Raw genomic sequence first — 20000 nt, 5'->3', positions numbered from 1 at the left:
GAATGGACAAAAAAAAAAAAAAAAAAAAAAAAATCAGAATGAGGCTCCAGAGTTAAAGGCAGAAATGTCATGTAGGGCACTAGGTATTATCATAACACACATGAAGCTATGTGATTATATTTCCTAATACAAACTTGCATTTCAGCAAATTAAATTAAAAACCGGCATTAGTAGATTCAACCCCATTTTCATTTGCTGAGTGTCATGTTATCAGATTAGGAACCCATTCTACACACTTCAGGTATTCAGTTATACGGTGATATATAATCTCAGTTAGTAATCAAATATCTTTAATAATGTTATTGAACGCCTCTAGGGCATGCTACTAGTTAGAAAACGCTGTAGGCTGCTATATGTTATTTCATTAATGGTCTTTATCTTACTGGAACGTCCAATATAAATTTAGTGATGACAGATGTGGTAAGGCTAGTACTAAGTTCTAGAATAGGAAGTTATTTACCTGCAAGAGAAGAAATTAGAAAAATATTTGTTGGTGACTACTCATTGTATTGGAAATAAGGAAGATTCTGGTAATCTACTTCAAGGCAGCTAATGGCCTGAAGGGAAAAAAAAAAAAAAAGGTATAACTCAAACCACACGAGAACCACTTTTCAGCTCTTAGAGAAGATGTTTTGAATGAGGTAAGCTGGATAAGAGAAAAGAGAAATCCAACGGAGTGCCAAGAGTTAGGAAAGCCAGCGTGCTTTTCCATTTGACAAGACCACCATTCTGGGAAGGTCATTTAACAGGAAGCAGAAGTATATTTGGGAAAAAGATAGAGGTTTGGTCTTCCAGAAGACTTCAAGTCACGGTGCATGAATTAGGTCTCTCTCGTATGTACTTGGACCTTAAAGAAAAGGATGCTCTCGGGAGCAAGGATAAGACGTTTCTGACAGTGGCGATTCATTCATAGGGGCAGGATGGTGCAGTGTTAGATAGGGAAGATGGGTTCTGGAGTCTGATTGCCTCGGTTCGAGTCCATCTTTTACAACCAGCTGTGCAACATAGGCATGTTAACCTCTCTGAGAATCAGGGTCCTTGTTGATAAAAGGGAGGTCATTTGGGGGACCTAACTTGTGGCCCCAGGCATAAGGAGTAAAGGAGGCAATGTAGGTAAAGTGGTTAGTACAAGGACTGCACATAGTAAGCACTCAATTAATGTTAGATCATTTTATTCGTTTTTATCAGTACACGTTCAGTAATTCCCCAAGTCGTAAGCAAGATAAAGAGCAGAGCACATGGAAGAAGTAAATCTGAATGGAAAGAAGAGAAATTATAGATGAAAAATTTCTCGGTGCTTTAGTTGCTACAGCGTGCATAGGTAGAACAGTCCTACAACCTCCTTTGGATGTCTCATCAGCTCAGGAGCACAGAAGGTGGGACAGTTAGGTGACTTCATGGATCGGCTGTGAATAATCATGAATGCCTATCACAGTGACTACAGCTGATACGCCTCTCTCTTCTCCAAAGGAACAAAACACAGAGCAGTGTCCTGAGAGAGAACAAACACTCTCCAGGACAAGTTTCAAGGCCTGTTAGAAATGCTTGGGGGATTCCCATTAAACTGCAGTCTCTTACATAGATATTTTGGTTACAGGCAATCAATTTTCAGGGAATTCAATCAATAATAAACAACATGCTTGTAATAGAAATATATTAATTCTACATTATGAACTGACAATCTGAAGGAATAAAATGTGCAGTTATTATGCCATGCAAAGGACAGAATTTGGGGGTAGGGGTGGGGGGGACTGACCTATACCTTGCACTAAATATTCTAGTACTGTCCAGAAGTGTCGCTGGTTAAGTATTTAATAAATTCAATTTAAGTAGGGGCTGCCTTGGACGTTCATCTCTTTTTAATTTGTTTGTTAGGTTTACCTGATTCAAATCAAGATTCCTGGAATTAAATTTCCACATGAACAAGATTCAGAAAAACCTCCAAGTTGACATTGAGTGAATCAAAACTTTTTTAGGGTAATTTTTTTCCCCTAATCTCAAGGTTCATGATTCACCTGACAGCTAGAATGATAACTGAAGTTAATAAATGGAAGGTTTGTGGTATGAAAAATATTATCATATAACTGAGAAACAAAATTGACTGGTAATTTATTTAAAACTTTGACTTTATCTACTCAAAAGTAGAAACATTTTTATTACTTTTCTGAATAAGGTAGGTTTAAGAGTACCTACCACAGTGTCTCAATAAAGAAAGTACTCAATAAATGTCAGATTTAAATTTTAGTGGAATACAAATGAGTTCTTGACAGTGCCTAACACGAGTTTCAGATTTTGTGTTTCACCGTCCTGGCTTGTGACAATTAATCCCATTGAAGTCAGCATCCCAGTCCCGATCCCAGTCCCAGGCCCCAGGAAAAGCAAGCAAGCAATACGCCCTTGGTAAGGAAAATTAAGCATTATGCCTTTGGTGTCTGCCTAGGAAATAAATGAAACAGGCCAAGGTAAAAGAGCACAAGATCTCAAGAAAAAGTAGCTCATAATTTCCTTCTTAATTTAAGCCATTCTATATGTTAAATTGTGGACAGGTGTAACAAACACACTTTATCAATGACACATTTGTAAAATCAGCACATAATCAAATGATGATTCAGCTTCATTTCCCAACCTTAGAATTAATCAACCCAGAGACTGTTCTCACATACAATTTTCATATTAGTACATTCTCAAAGTATTACTAGTAATTAATATAAACAAATAAGAGGCTTCTGGGGCCCAATTAGGGAAGGAAAATGGACTAAATTTTTACATACATCACAGTGCTAGAGAATTCATGAAGAACTTCACGGTGATGGAACCTAATACAGTGACAGTAATAATGTCATGAGATGTTTGGTCAAGAGACCAAAAAGTTAACACACTGGAAACTTGACAAGCTAGGAAGGCAACAGGAGGATAATTAATCACACGTTTAAAGAAACTATTGTATGGTTAGGATCTCGTTGCTATACATTACTTCTAGGTAGCAGATCTTCTCACATCTTAAAGAACCAGAACACTTTATTTTTAATTTTTTTAAATACAGCATATTTTTCAAATTTACTATGCACATTTGTGTTTGTCAACTTTTGGGTCTCTTGACTATCAATATGCCTATGAAGTTTATGGACTATCTCGTTTATAAGAAATAAAGATATTGACGGGATGTCAATATGTATGATAGCCCTCACTAAAATAAAAGTTTTACACTCACCATGTAGTAAATGATAGAGTTTGCATATGGTCATATAATAAAATCAATCAGAGAGGGAAAGATGCCTTCAGTGATGTGCCTATTGTAGCTGAATAATGAAATACAAAATATATTTGACGTTGATTAAAATATTAAATTTAGATATAAAAATATCTTCATAAATATTTAAGTAGGACTCGGTACTAAAAAAAAACATCTACAGATACCTCTGATAAAAGACAAAATTAGGAAAATTTTGACGTTTCAAACATGGAATTATATCACACAAGTATAGAAACTAGTGGGACTTGCTTTTCAAACTAGGTTGCCTTTAACATATCATTAATTGAACTTTTAAAATAATAACAATATCAGACAGTTGAAGAAAGAGAGATTACTGGGGTACTGTTATTGATCAACCTTGTTCTCTTCACAAATACCCTCAACACCTACTGTTCCCCCGACTTCCTCCCACTCTCTGGCTGCCTCCCACACCTGCCCAGTGAGGGAAGAGGGAAGGTGAGGAGGAGGAGTACTGCCCAACGATGGTTTTCAATCACTAAAAAGGGCACCAGGTACTTAGAATACAGCAGAAAGTACTCACGTTACCCTTTCTTCTTTTATCTTTTTCTTTTTTGTCTTTTCACCACTTTTCCCCAAAAAGCACTGTTAAGCTAATCTTTTCGCTCTATGTTAAAATGTTTGATAGTAGACTTTCTTGTTTAAGAATGAGTGTTTTTATATAATTTCCCCCTGCCAATATTTTGATTGAGACCCTACACTCTTTCTTTTCCCATCTAGGGCAAGTACAGCATGCCAAATTTCTAGAGGAGAAAATTTGGAACTGGGAGGTGAGGCTGAGTTGCTTTGTGGTAAAGGTGGAAGGAGGAGGAGGGAGGGAGTGAGCATGGGTGCAGTTCCACTGCGGAGCTGCAGATCGGATCTTGGCTTGTGGGAACCAGCGCTGCTTTGCATTGTGGTCCTTCGCCTTTCGTTTTAAAAATTAACCCACTATCTCTCTTATGAACCATAGGGAAGAACTAGGCTGCTATCTTGTCAACTCTGTATAATTGTTCCTAGTTAGTAATGCATGAATTGGAAATAAGCTAATTAAACGTAGAAAGTTTTATTTTAGTCTTCCAAATAGAAGTAGTTTCAGTAGCTCATTTGGCATATTACTTTACTTATACCTTTTTCTCTCACAGTACTAACACTTCCGCTGTATTCAAAAAATGGCCAATTTATAAGACCAAGCAGAACCACCTCCAAGTCGCAGCTTACTTGACGTTTGGATGATAAATCTAATACATCACTGACTGAACGTTTCATTAAGTTTTTACATAGAGCAAGTCACTACAACTTGGGAATGTGAACATATTTTCAATAACTGGCTTGTGCCATGCCATTTCATTGCCCTGGCCACTTACATACACCTTCGACAGGACCTGTGAATTTGGCCTCCAGAGTAACTTGAAAGATATGAAGACAAGCACACTCATAAACACATGAATGATCCAATAAACAGGCAACAAAAAAGTCCTACGGAGCTGGGCAAAAGCATTATTTCTTCCTTGTTGAAGGTATCAGCATATGCTACATCTTATGTCGCAGAAGCGTACTCATTAAATATTATGAAATGTGCAGCAGGCCGGGAAGCTCTAACTAGCTAGTCAAAGTCACTCATACCTGTGTGTTCGTATTTATGCCGCAGAAGGGAACTGCTTTTCTGGAATGTCTTGTCACATAAGTCACATGCATACATGCCACTCTCTGTCTTCTTGATCTTCTTTCGAGACAGACAGGAGTCGGAGTCTGTCATGTCATCTAGGCCTGACATGTAGTCTTGTGCTCCATCAAGCAATTCTCCCTGTGATATAATCACATAGTTCAACACAGTCTCCTCTCTTTGTGTTTACACCAAACAACTTCACGTAGGCTGACATTTGGAGAACCTCAAAAGTGCTTGCTATTCATCGATCTCATTAAGAAAAAAAAAAAAAAAACCCACACAAAAAATCCTACTACTTTCCATGAACAGTGTATGAGGTCTCACCCTTCAACCAAAATATAAACCTCCTCCGCCCTAGATGGTAGAGCTCATTGTTTTTTAAGGGTAGAAAATGGTCAACTCTGAAGGTGAGAAAAATAAAATTTTCTAAAATCCTCAGTTTTCTTTATATCAGGAAATATCCACCAGTGAAAATCAAACATCAGAATTTGTGTATTTTCCAGTGTGGTTAACTTTAGAAATGATCTGTAGCTGTAGAAACCCCATTTTAATTGAATTTTATATTTAGGTACAAAATGTTATTATTATGCAATCTATTTAAATGTATGTCTACCAACTAAAGGCCTCAAGCTATATTTTTATATTTAATTTTCTAATTTGAAATAGGGAATATTAATAACACTTTTTTTATCAATGTTCTATCTATGTTAAAACAGCCTTCAGCATTGAGCAATAATGAATGTGGATCAGTAAATTATTAAATTTCTTGATATTTATTTTGTCTTGATCCAAAGGAGTGCAAACTTGCATGATAACATACATTTCCATTTGCTAGCTCACAGTTCCGTTTTCTTAGACTGCGTTTGCACTAATTAATATTAGAGGAGATTAAATAGGCTTAAACACATTTACAAAGAGGGCAGACGTACTGTAAATAGGAAGACTGGCACAGCCCTTATAGAGGAGCACAGCTACTTATGCTCCTGTTTTGCAAACAGGGATTATATACTCCATGTTGTTAAAACACACCTGCTTTTGGATCGGAAACCCGTAAATTATTTACCGGTTTGAAAGGTCCATCAGAAGTCAAGCGGAATATACAAAATATGTTTTAAAATGCTCTCCCAAGTACACTATTTTCTATAAAACCAAGTACATATCGGATTCATACACGTCTTATTGCAGATTGTGAACTGTGGACATCTGCACAAGTAGGGGACTGTTCTGGACGCTAACTTTAAGCATCTATGGAAGTCCTGTCAAATACCATCAGGGCTGTATAATTGTAAAAGCATACAGATCAATCTAAATGAACCTCAAAAATAAGTCTGAAGTTCTTTATCTTTCGTAAGGCAGCTGTGTTTCCACAGCTCCGTGTTCCACTGATTCTCCATTTGTTTGTCTAGCCCAGCCAGCTTGAGGTTCAAGTGAAAACCAACTCTGCCATGTCTGTTGAAAACACAGCATTTAATTTTTTTTTTTCGCTAAGACTCCCTGCCCCCCACCCCCGCCCGCAACATGCACATACACAATGTAATATAATTTTCAAGGTCTCCTCTGTTCAGAGCAAAAGGGTAGGTCTCTGTACCTGAAATCCTTGTTTCCGCTGGTACTTTCTCCTTTGCTGCATATCAGCAAAAGTAGCTGCTCCAGTTGGGTAAGTATAGGCCATATGTGGTAGGAAGCTCATCTGATCCAGTCCCGGGTATGGTCGTAGCCCAGGGATACTGGTCTGGACTGGTGGCATGAAAGTGGCAGGGGGAAATGCGCTTTGTGGAGGAAGAGCTGTGTACAAAGTTTTGGCACTAAATGGGTTCATGCCGAACACTGGGTTAGTGCTTTTGTTGTCCAGATTATTTGAGTTTGAAAACTCCTTCTTGATAAAAGTCAAGTTTAGAGGCTCATCCGAGTTTTCAGATGATGAAGAAACACTGTTATGGTCTAAATTTATGCTGCTAGCTTTTGTTTTGTTCTTTGTGGCTATAATACTTTTGGGTTCTTTCATTTGTTTTGGTAATGACAAGTCCAAAGGCTCAGCCTGGAGCTCCTCAGAAGAGAAGCTGTTTGGAGTGTAAGAACTACTGTGGGAGTTTTTAGAAGATGTGGAGGAAAGATTTAAGGGAGAGGGAGTATTACTCCTTGAGTGGTCCAATTTCTCAACTGGTTTAATATTGGTAAAATGGGAAGGTTTGGTTAGCCTGAGAGGAGGATCACAATTCGTCACACTGTTGTGGAGTTCTGCTATGGATGGTGATGTTATGGAGTCCATAGGCTTTACGGGAGACCTGGGTAATAAAGAGTCTTTTGTGGGAGGGTTACTGTTGGGAGCTAGCGGCTTGGAGTTCCTTTCCAGTGATGGTGACCTGGAATTTGAATACTGGTAGACTTTTCGTTGCTCAAACCATTCCTTCACAAATTCCTGAGGAAGGCCCACAGCAATGGAAATTTTCAGCAGTTCATCAGAGTTGGGCTCCATGTTCATAGCATAATACGCTTTCAGTACAGACATGTGGTCCTTGTATGGGTTGATGGGGCTTGTCATTCCTTTCTCAGAAAGTACAGATGACAAGAGGAGGGCTTTATTATCAACAAAAACTCCGGCTTTGTTGGGGACTATGTTGTCGTGAGGTTGCAGGACTGCCTTGATCTCTTCATTCATCTTACAAAGGTAACGTTCATGCTGATGCAAGGGAATGGGCCCAGGGAAACTTTCTTTACAGAACTGGCAAGAAAATGGAGTGGATATGTTGTGGTTCTCGATCATTTTATCATCAGTGACCAAATCTATTAGAGTACGTAGCTTCTCTTTCTTTATATTACTGATCTGTCTCCTTGAGTCAGTAGTCAAGCTCTGGAGGCAAGCTTTGGCTTCATTGACTTTTTCTAATGTGTAGTCAATAATACTTTTAGTGGCACCATTATGACTCACTACTGGAAGACCTACGGGTGGAATATTAGGAGAAGTGACTCCTTGTTCCTCAGGTTGAGAGCATGGATCCTTCATGTGATAACCTTTCAACTTGGAAATTTCTTCAGCCTTGCAGTCCATTTTTTGCCTGGAAACCGTATTGTCCACAATCTGTAGAACCTTTTGTACCTCGCTTAAGTTACTGTTCATCGTGGGAAATCCGAGTAGAGGGGCTTCCATCCCTACACCTAAGTGCTGCATTGGACTCTGGGCAGACGGATGAACTCCCAAAGGGCTCGTGGTTCCAAGTGCACCATTCATAAAGGGACTAGTGCCACTGAACCCGTGTGTGGCCATAAGAACTTTATAGTCATTGAAGTCTAGTGGTTCCGTTTTAATTTTAAGTAAGCCTGTCTGTTCAGACATACTAAGTGGTTTTCCATTCTCCAATTTGTTTCTTAACTGGGTAATAGCTGAATTAGTAGGAGAAGAAGAAACAGAATTAGGGGAAGAACCCGTCTTGATATTGTTTCTCATTCGGCCATTTACGGAGATTAAACCAATACACTTCTTGCTGCTGATGTGTGAACTGTAGGAACCAGAATGGGAGAAACGTTTCTTGCAGTTTGGGCACTCGTACGGTTTTTCACCTAAAATGATAATCAAAATTAACATTACATATCTTCGAGTGGGTAACGATTGCAATTGTCCACCAATGCAAGAATCTGTGAAACCAAATGGAAGGAACACAGTGGGGTACCTCTACATTCTAGGTGCTTAGCTTAGACTTATGTGGCCTTAACTGTTGCTGGGCTTTATCTACCCCGGGAGAACATAATTCAAGATGTTAGCAGTGGAAGGTGAGGGCTATCTATGCCTTTTTCAGCCAAGATCCCAAATCTTGTCTTGCCATCGGCAGCCTCCTATTTAAACAGAGTGTCAGATTAATGTGTGGTCAATAGCACCATAAAGATGTCACAGTATTTAAAGGGAAGTGTAGCCATGGCTTTAATCAACCCTGTAGAGATCCCATTGATTCTACCAATCCAACTAGTCCTTTGAATAGCATCCAATTTGGTAATAAAATGCTTGGCAGAGCTATCAAAATAGTTATAAAGAAGAAATCTCAGTGGTAGGATGTTGTTTTGTACTATACAGCTCCCAGGAATCAAGGAACATTTATCATACAAAAGCTCTCATCCAAAATTCTTCAGTGTTTTCTTTCATGGTTAGGTATCAAAAATGAACACCTTTCAGAATTTGCCAGCCGAGTTTCTTCAGGTCAAAAATATTTAATCTGTAGAAGAGCGTTTGAAAGGACAAAAAAGGAGCCTCTAGATTTTGTAAGAAATCAAAGCATTTGCAATTTTTAGGAAGTCTAAACATTCCTTTTCCTTTTGTAAGATCATGCTACTTAGGTGGTACCACAAGGCTCATGAAGGCAAAGCAGGCTCACGTAGTTTGCGAAATAAAAGGGTAGTTCCAAAAAGCTACAAACAGGATTGCGTAAATTTTAAACAATCTTTTAAAACTCCCCTAATGAAACAAAACGCAAATGTGAGCACCAGCACCTCTGCTACTCACCACTGTGAATTCGCAGGTGTTCTTTCAGATGGTGTTTATATTTGAAAGCCTTGCCGCACTCTGTGCATTTGAACTTGCGATTACCTGCTCCTTGGGTCAGCATTTGGTGCTATAAAAGGAGAAAGGCTGACATCAGTTTTGTGCGGGAAGAACAAAGGAAATTTGTTACAAATATTTTTAAAAGGCCTCTATTTTTCAGACAGGCCAAAAGGTTTGAGTGCATGTTTATTTATTTGCCCAGTCTTTCAGAGTTGCAATAAAGGTGATAATGTTGGCAATAAAATTGGAACAAATAAAAAAAAAAGTGCTTTCACATGCGCATCCAACACTTGCTTTAGAATTATCTCTGTAGTCTCTTTTCCAAAATGTTTCTTTGAGCCTTTGGAGATGAGAAAGTATAATTGTAAAGATGTCTGTGGTTTACTGCACATTCTAAAATCTGAAGATTCCCTGTTGGAATGCAACTGTTTTGTCAAGGAAAAAAATAAATATTATCCTGAAAAATTCTAAGTAGCCTCCAAAAAAACTCCCCATGCAAAGAGCTAATTTTATCAAATTTTCTGTATCAGGGTAAAAGTAGAGCTGATACTGAAGCGATATCAATTTTAAAGAAGAAAAAAAAAAGCACACACACACAAACAAAAAAAAATTCTTGACTATAAATATTTCATTACACGATAAGCATGTTTAAATATCCCATTCACTGTGCTAGTAGCAAATGTAAACCCTGTTTTTCCTGATGTGTTGCATATCAGATTTGATTCATTATCAAATGCAAGAGACAACATCTTGGGTTCTAGCTGCTTGAGCAGTTTTATCACAGGCCAGTAGGAAAGACTTCAACGACTTTTCATTTTCCTTTTTAGTAGTGTGCTAGGGAGTAGGGACAAAAGAGAAAAAAAGTTTGCTGAAAAGACAAGTTAAAAGCAGCAAAGATATAATCAAACACAGCTGACCTTTTTGAACAAGAGAAAAAAAGCACTGTGACTTAGAATGCAAAAAAAAAAAAAAAAAAAAAAAAAATACAGTCATCCACTCTGGATGCTCAAGGTAGGAGGTCAGCCTTCTTCAAGCAGCAATGACACAAAAGCCTTTTGCAAAAAGACAGCACAGAAGCGGTATGACAACTGCTAGGGTGTGCTGAATCTTCCCACATTCCTAGTGAGACAGATGGTGTTACATGGGACACAGGGAGGTTTGTTCAAACAGCAGCAACCTTCAAAGATCAAGCGGAGCCCAGCCCGCGGAGCGCCATTGAGGGACCAGCGCTCATATGTTGCTGAGTTGCATAAACAAACAGCAACAGCTGCTTTGTCTCCCCCCACAGCCCTCAGAGGACTACTATAAACTTTAGTTGTGCCACTGTTAATATGATACAATCATTTTAATTTACTAATTGTAAATGCCATGAGCAAATGAGGGGACTTTTCAACACCAAAGCTACCATTCATAATGCGCCAACACAATCACACTTCTGCATGTGAAATTTAAAGCAGTTATGCTAGATAAATATCTAGGCACTTTTTTTTTTCCCTCGAGTTTTTGTGCATATAAGCAAGGGGAGATAAACTGTTACGTAAGTGTAACTATGCAAGCATAGCTTTTGTAAGTGAACTTTGAAAAACGTTCAGGTGACAAGCCCAATCGGATAGAAATGGAATGATTTTCCTGAGCTGTTCTTTTACAATAGTAAGATCCCATAATATAGTATCATCACCATGTCTTGATTGTGTTTGGTTATCCTCATTTTCCTAATTCAAAGAAAATAATGCCCACAAGAAAAAAGAAGCATAAGAATGTTATAGGATGTCCGGTTTAACACTTTTTTTTTTTTTTAAACTGATACGGTAGCAAGGCTTAAATAGGAGGCTTCCAGATCTGTAAGGCCAGTTACTGGGACTTCAGGCACACCATTTCTGTTACCATTCAAACACGTAATACCAATCTGCAGTCATTTCTCCCAGGAGGACAGAAAGAGCAGTTTTGCTAAAACATGTAAGGGACACTGTGAATCATTCCTATTCAAACATTTTAAGGATTTAAGAAGCTATGCTTACCTCTCAAGATTGAGTTTTTATTTTTTAACACAAATCAGCCAAAAGAGGCAGAACAATCTTAACATTTAGCCATAGCCATGCAAATCAAAAGGGATCATTTTAAATGTACGTCCAATATTGTAGTATCAATCCAGTTTATTTTATATATATATAAACAGACGTATAATATGCCTTTTTGATTAAAAAAAAACCCACTTAATTAGATTTCAGAAACTAGTAGCAGCTTGTAAAAACACTCTAAGTACCTGAAGGTGTTATATGACAAATGAAAGAAATACACACTTCTTTTACTCTGGCTTAGATCCTATATGAAAAAAAAAAAAATTCTGAGTAAAACTAGGTGAAAAATGGAATTAAAATTGCTGAGATGTTTAATAATGTATAATTAAAATGCTACGATTTCATTCACTTTTTGTGGAACATAAAAATGAAACTAAAGTCAAGTTAAAGTGCAAATAAAATTTCTAAATTAGAAATTAACACACTCATTCGATCGTGAACATAAGACTATTAAATCATATTAGAAGAGACCATCAAAAAATCATTTAGACCTCAATTAAAGCTATTACCATTAAAAGATCTGCATCTTCAAAATGCCATGAAAAATTAATAGTGATTGCCAATCAAAGCAATATCGTTTCTCTAAGGGGTTATTATAGCAAGAAATCACTTAAAACCAACCCCCCACCTGATCTGTCCCTGGCTTGTGCGTCACCATATGCCGCTCGAGCTGGGTGCGGTAGGCAAACGTGTAGCTACAAAGAGGGCAGGAAAAGTTCTCTTCATTCTTCTCGTGGCGGTACTTGATGTGCTCCTTCAGGGATGTCAAGCGCTTGTAGCCCCGGTCGCAGTAGGGGCAGGTCAGCAGTTGGGCAAAAGCATCTGGAGTTCCAGGTGGCAGGTCTGTAGCCGAGAGACGAGAGGGAGAGAAGCAGGCCAAAAGGTCAGTAAATCAATGGCAGCTAATGGGCTGCCTGCCCGGGCTGGTATGACAGGAATCACTGCAATCTGCTCCGCAAGAGCGCCATCACTGCCCCCGGCCCCCGCGCGCACCGGTCCCCGCGCGCGCCCAGCACAGACTTGTCGGAATCAGCTCACGCTGCGCTGGGAAGTTAATTAATTACTGGCGCTTTTGGGGGGAAATTTGAACAGCTGATAAATGAGGAAATTCTCTTTAGGTGACTGACAGTTCGTGGTAAAAAACCTTTGGTCACATGTGACTCGGGAATTCACAGCCGGCCAGAGCTTTTTCAGGTGTCAGTAAAGAAGAAAGGGAAGGCGAGGGTCACTCGCTCTAAACTTTTTTTTTGTTCCTCAAAAGAGAAATATTTCAGAAACATTGGAATCAATTCCGATATTTTTATCTCTTAGAAATGGGCTCTAATTGTTCTTGTTCTTTATTGGATGTACAAATGACACAAATTTGCTGACAAAAAAAATTTCACAATACCCTAAAATTACAGTTCTAATCTTTGCTCATGAAATTCCATGCCTCTGCAGCTGTTCTTCAAATTTTAAGGTAAACACCCAGGCATGTAGTGCATTTGTAATTGTAACAGCTGCAGAGGTCAGTGTAGTGGCTAAAAATGAATTACAGCCTCACCATTTTCTTCTTGCCCATTGGCCTCTGGCGTGCCAAGGCGAGACAGCTCCTCGGGGGCTTCTGGGTAAATAATGGCTGTGTCACTGCGCTGAAGGTACTCCTCGATGCTGACTGCATGGCCATCGCGTTCCTCCAGTTTTCTTTTGGCAAAGTATTCCTCAAAGTCTGATGTGCAATTTGCATTCTTAACTGAAATCATAAGAGGACATCATAAATGTCTTTGCGGGGGCCTTCTTCCGAGGGACCCAAGTCCATTTACATCATTGTTAGTACGAAATGTTGACTTGCAAAAAGACAACAAATACCTAGTTTATTTGTAAGAAGTGTCACAGATGACCAGTCATTGATTGAATGCTTATTCTTGTAATAGATGCAAAAAAAAAAAAAAAAAAAAAAAAGAGGACACCCTGCTTTAAATTAAATAGGCACATCTTTATTTTCCTCTTCCTGGAATACGGGTCCGCATAATTCACCAGGAATGAAAGATAGTTTAAAATATTTTTTTAGGGAAAATTTAAAAAATGAAAAAAAGAGCTACATTCTAAGATCCATAAACATGAGAGATAATAGGAGCCCAAAGCTACTTTAACAGTCTATATAAACCTTCCTTTTCTTTTAAGAAAGGTATATTTAATTTTTTATTGTCCACTAAACTTAACGTGCCTAACCACACATACATCCTGTTGCTAAATATAAACTTTTAACCTTCCACTCTGCACATCACAGATGGCCAGGACTACACAGTCTGACACAGATGCGAAAGGATAGATATTCCTAGAGAGATAATAATGGGACTTAGTTAAAGAATCATGGGATGTGGCACTTCACCTCGCCCTATGATTTCAATATTTAGCTCAGTATTTTAAAGCTGCGTGAAAATAAAATGAAGCTCATAAATAGAAATAAAATAGAATTAACAGAAAGACTTAATAAAAGCAAAAGAAACTGGCTATACTGCTGTGTGATTTTGATATGATTGTTAACTGTTGTCATTATGATTCTATTCCCATGAAATGAATAATAGCTGCAAATCAATTTTAGCAACGGTGTCACAAGACTTTGTACATTTGAAACCTCTAGATACGTTTCTGAAATAAGCTGTGGCTTAAATACCCTAAATAAACACTTTTATGCATGAGACAGTGTTGGGGAGTGTGTCTGCTACAGTAAGTAGATGAATACAAGTCCATTGCTAGCACAATTAATGGTGGAGTCCTACTTTCGTAGTTTCTGAGAGCTGTTAACCTTGATTCCCCTATATTCTTCACCTCACCTTCTCTGCCATAAAAGATATTCCAGTATTTGCCATACTGGTTATTTCTGAGCATTTGTGGCAGGGTGATGTTCGAACAAGCTGGTCAATTTTTCTTTTTATTTTCATTTTTATTCTTGCTTTCACTGTTACAAACTTGTGGATTATAGATGAAAAGAACAGAAAGCGGAAACTTCCATTAATTCAACAAGTACTGAATGACTGGTATATGGTAGGTATCATGTCTTGTTTTGATAAGCAAAAAACAGATCCAGTTTCATCCTTCAGGAAGACACGAGAACAATCAGTACACCTGATATTTTCTCAAAAATAAAAATAACGTTACACACTCACATACGTATTAGGACAGGAAGTTGTGTGGTAGTCTGAAAGAAGCAGCAAGGGAACCCGATGGAGTATAGAAGATCAGGAAAACTTGAATGGAGAAGGCATGGAGTTCACGAGCTGTAGAAGCTGGGGCAGACCAGCGCATGCAAGGATGCGGGGACTGGAAGGAGCGTGGTGCCTTTCACCACCTAAAGAGACAGTGCTCATGTGCAGACAGCGAAGGGAAGCAATACGATGCGAGGGTGGAGAGGCAAGCAGGAACCAGAACATGCGGCCTGCGGCAGCCCTCTTACAGACTGGGCTTTTATTCTAAGAGAAACAGGAAGCCATTGACAGGTATTAAGCAAGGAGATGATTGGATGAAATTGTGAATTATCTGCATTTTTAAATGACAGCTCTGACTATTGTATGGTAGGGGCTGCGGGAGAAGAAAAGTCGATTCTGGGAAACCCGTTAGGAGTTTCTTGCCATAAACCAGGCAAAGATAAAGGTTAAGGAATTGGTGATGGAGACTATGAGAAGTGGCTGGATTTGAGAGATATTTAACAAGTGAAAACACTAGCCTTGGGGGAAGGATTGGCTGTGCCAAGGAGGGAGAGGCTAGGACCTTATCCTAGGTTCAGGCTTTCCAAATTTGATGGATGACAGATGAGAGTCACCAAAGCACGGAGCACCGGAATTCTAAAAACACTTGAAACTATGAACCAATACATTGCATCAAATAAAAGGAAACTGGGGAGAATCACACTTTGCAGACTATTAAACTAAGTGCTAACAATCCTGAATGGTGTGATCTCAAAACTTTCCCTCTTGCCCCTCCAGCTTCTGATAAGTTGAACAAGAGCGACAGTCTGATTCCAGCACCTGTATTTCCTTCGAATATAGGTTTGGAATGTGTAATAGTAGATTACGATTTTATACCTTGAAATTTGTTTAAATCTTTTCTTCGAATCTCGTCTTAACTCTCTTCTTTACTTATTTATTAAAATTTCATTTTTAAGTAACCTCTGCACCCAATGTGGGACTCGAACACACAAACCCAAGATCAAGAGTTGCATGTTCTACTGACTCAGCCAGCCAGGCACCCCCAAGTCTGAAATCTTTTAGAAGATTGCTTATGATGCCACAGATGCTTTCCAAATGGTATTTATTGGTAGTGAATGTGATGGTGTCATTTAACTCGCACCATTTAATCCCTAGAGAGTACGAAGAACTGCCAACTTGCACAAACTATTGGTTCATTGTTGTGGATCATCAAAATGCCTTTACATCTATCAGAAATCACCTTTTGTTTTTAACGCAAGAAAAGATAAAGGGGACAAGATGGTGGCTCAAAGATGAACCTCTTTTGAGCAACTTGACTGATTTGACCAGGGACAGACTTCTTTTTCAGCCCTGTGGCAGTAGAAAGTCATCTAACAGCTCCTTTCTGAATCCAGACCTATTAGAATGTTGTCAAGTGTTTAAGGCATGACTTATTTAAGCTTTTTAAGAACACTGACCCACTTAACGATCCTTAGTGTAACCTAGTAAAAATGGATGGATGGACATTTTAACATCCTACTTTTATCTTGATATTTCAGCAACTATTTGAATTATCTGGCTATCTTTTCACGAATTTTCATTTGCATATGAATGCTTCCATCAGAAATGTAACCAAATGCAAATTCAATGGGATTTGCATTAATAGCCTTTTGGCTTCAACAGGGGGAAAATTCTGATTTTTCTGGATAGGCAAACTAAACTGCATCTAGAAACAACACTACTGGTATTTGGAAGGCAGTTCACTTGCTAGGTCAAATTTGCCTATGCTAAATTTCTATGTCAAGTGTGATAGGGACAAAAGACAAATCATACGCTCTCTTTAAGGATCATCTTTGTACCCTGAGCTTTGAGTATATTGCTTAGAAATTAGTAGGCTCTTAAGAATCATTTATGGAATGAATGTGGAATAAATTATGTGCTTAACGCTAATCTTGGTATAGAAGTCTTCTAGTAAAAGGAAGCATAAGGTAAGATACCCACAGTTGAGCTAGGAATTCAGCCTGCTATTCAGGCAATTCTAGAACAACTATGTGATTAACTGTGTAGTGATGACCATAAATACCTACAAGAGTTCGGTAGGGTTCAGGTGAGTGATCAAAAAAATTTCATGAAGAAGATAGCACTCAATCATTTAAATCCATTTGCCCCATCAAGATTTTCTTCATGTGGTATAAAGATATGCTATTAGCTATACATCTCATATATGTAGAGTCACTTAAGTGGGCTATATTCTAGACTTCCATGAAATAGTCTAGGCATAACCCACCCAGATGTAATGTGGCTTTTTTCCTTGGTGTTGCTATGGGTACTTGTAACATATGGTTTTCCTGCCCAGTACCACAACATTCTCCTTTGCCTGGGAATGGCTCCCCATATTCTCTATTGTCAAACTTTATGGTACCCAAGGGAATTGCCTTATTATTGCATGACTCTGCTCTCCTAGCCACAATGGATTAATCGGCACCTAAAGTGAACCTATCTTAGTCCTCCATTCTCTAGGCCAAACTGTTGATTGGTGCAGGGGTAGCCAATGGATCCAACTGAGTCAGCAAATCCTTGCCTTATGATTTTAGGACTGTCCAAAAGGGAGCATCAAGGGAGTTTATTTCCTTCAAGTGACTGTAGCTATAAGATGTAGAACAAAGGAACTGATATATCCCATGTAAGGTAAGAAGATTTATGAAGAAAGAGACTGAAGCAGGTATGCAGAGAGAAGAGAAAAGCAAAGACAAGATGGCAAGTCCTGACAGTACATTTCTAGCTATATTTGCTCCTGAGGCCAAGCTGTACCTGTGTCCATCCACTGGCTCTGTTGTCAAACCTCCTTAGAGTCTGTGAGCTGAAAAACTCCCTTTTCTACTTCAGGCTATGTGTGTTTCAATCTCTGAGATGCCAAATCACCCTAATTGTTATATCTGAACAAATAATGGGATTAAATTTTGGTTACTCTCAAACTTGTTGAGGAGGATGAAGTTTTGGTTCTGTATAGCAGTTTACATTTTTGGTTTTTACAAAGATTTTGTAATACTATATTGTGGACATAGGAATGAGGTAGAAAATTCACTAGAAAGTTATAGAATTCCCCACTGCATTTTTCTAGTGTAAAATCAACCTCATTTTTTAAAATTTTATTTTATTTTTCTTCTGTAATCCTCTTCACTCCTTGTCTCCTTGGAAGAAATGCCAAAATACACTGACAAAGGATATTTGCATGATATTTATGATCAAACCATAACAAAAATTCACAAGAAACCTCAAAGTAATTTCTTCCCATACCTTCTCTGGAGATTTTGCATTTAGTCCTAAAATTTACCCTAGTGTCTTACAAATATCTCAACCTCCCCTAAGGTTAGGTAAACTTTTCTGTACCCAAAACAAAAAACAAAAACAAAAATTCATTAATTAAAAATGCTTCTTCATCACCATGTGTATTTTTAATATTGTTAGGATAAATTTCTAGGTTGCTTCAATTTAGAAAAGCTTCATGTTTCTTGTCAGTATGTTCACTCTTGCTAATGTTGCTTATTAATGATACTTTCATAAATAGTTTTCTGTCTACTTTAGATATTGATATTCTTAGATAATGATAATTATCAATATGGATTAACTTTTAAAGTTATTGCTTAAAAAAGAAGCAATGTTAATAGAACTCTAAATGAAAGAGATGTATTGGTCTTCAAAATCAGTCACCTCCCATAACTGTTTTAGGACACTTTCTCAAAGATACTTAAAAGTGAGGTTTGCTTAGTGTCCACAAATAGTTAAATCATAATGAGACCTTGATACTCATTCCTTCTCTTTTTCTGTTTTTCTCTATTTACTTCCATCCCTTCGCCATTTATTTTCTTCATTTGTAATGAGCATGTGTTCTTGTAGGAAGGCAGGTACTCTATTATAACTGATCTCGTACCCAGCATGTTTTCCATTTTCATTAAAAAATTGAAGAAATATGTTTGAATATTATGCCAAGCCATTTTAATGAACATAAAATGAACAATAAATAATTCTTACGGAAAAGAAAATATCTTGGAGGGTCTAGAAAAGCTGAAGTAAATACACGTAAAAAACCGAGTTGAATCATTCATCCATCCCACTGCTTAATAACTATTTATTGAGTGCCTACTAATGCCAGAGAGTGTGCTTTGGGATGAGGATACAATGGTGCTTTTTTTTTTTTTTTAAGATTTTATTTATTTATTTGACAGAGAGAGACAGCGAGAGTAGGAACACAAGCAGGGGGAGTAGGAGAGGGAGAGCGGGCTTCCTGCCGAGCAGGGAGCCCGATGTGGGACTTGATCCCAGGACCCTGGGATCATGACCTGAGCTGAAGGCAGACGCTTAACGACTGAGCCACCCAGGCGCCCCAACAATGGTGTTGATTTATAATTGTTTTCCTGCTTCTGTGATTCTCATATTGAGAGATATGTATATGAAATGGTTGTGGTTCTGCAATATACAGACATATAAATACATAATGTATAAATGTATACATAAATGTATAACAAGGAATATATATATATATATATATATATATATATGGATACTTCTCAGTATAACGTAGAAATTATGCACTTATCATATAATCTGACTTTTACTCACTTCCTTTGTCAACGCAAAGGGACCTGGAGAAGCAATCAAAATCTAGGTAAGGTATTCATCATCTGGTAGAAAAATAGTCTTTCTATTGATATTGTAGATGATAAGAAAACAGAAAATTATTTTTATTTTTTTTAAAGATTTTATTTATTTATTTGACAGAGAGAGAGACAGCGAGAGAGGGAACACAAGCAGGGGGAGTGGGAGAGGGAGAAGCAGGAAGCCGGATGCGGGACTCCATCCCAGGACCCTGAGATCATGACCTAAGCTGAAGGCAGATGCTTAACGACTGAGCCACCCCGTTGCCCTGAAAATTATTTTTAATTTAGTCTTCTGTATTGAATTTTTAAAGAAGCCCACATGGGGAAGGAGGGAAAACTGAATGGGAAGTTATCAGAGAGGGAGACAAACCATGAGAGGCTCTTAACTCTAGGAAACAAACTGAGGGTTGCTGGAGGGAAGGTGGGGGGGGGGATAGGGTAACTGGGTGATGGGCATTACGGAGGGCACATGATGAGCACTGGGTGTTATATGCAACTGATGAATTATTGAACACTACCTCTGAAACTAATGATGTACTATATGTTGGCTAAATGAATTTAAATAAAAAAGATAAAATAAAGAAGCCCATACTCAGCAGACTGAAGGCAGACGCTTAACGACTGAGCCACCCAGGCGCCCCAACAAT

General features: G+C 38.2%; 1 protein-coding gene across 6 annotated transcripts in view; it reads right to left on the bottom strand.

The window, feature by feature from the left end:
• ZEB2 (zinc finger E-box binding homeobox 2) overlaps positions 1-20000 on the bottom strand; it is a 130094-nt gene that overhangs the window by 2905 nt on the left and 107189 nt on the right. For all 6 annotated transcript variants that reach the window (XM_035008092.1, XM_035008093.1, XM_035008094.1 and 3 more), the window contains 5 exons: positions 13072-13260; positions 12157-12371; positions 9412-9520; positions 6508-8477; positions 4877-5057 (listed from right to left, as the gene is read on the bottom strand). In XM_035008092.1, the coding sequence (XP_034863983.1) occupies positions 4877-5057; positions 6508-8477; positions 9412-9520; positions 12157-12371; positions 13072-13260 (2664 nt within the window). The remainder of the gene's footprint in view (positions 1-4876; positions 5058-6507; positions 8478-9411; positions 9521-12156; positions 12372-13071; positions 13261-20000) is intronic.

The sequence above is a fragment of the Mirounga leonina genome, unplaced genomic scaffold, assembly GCF_011800145.1.
Source record: "Mirounga leonina isolate KUSES-001 unplaced genomic scaffold, KU_Mleo_1.0 Mir_151, whole genome shotgun sequence".
In the NCBI taxonomy this organism is placed as follows: Eukaryota; Metazoa; Chordata; class Mammalia; order Carnivora; family Phocidae; genus Mirounga; species Mirounga leonina.
Note: the sequence above shows the minus strand (reverse complement) of the source record. Positions and strands in the feature narration are given on the sequence as shown.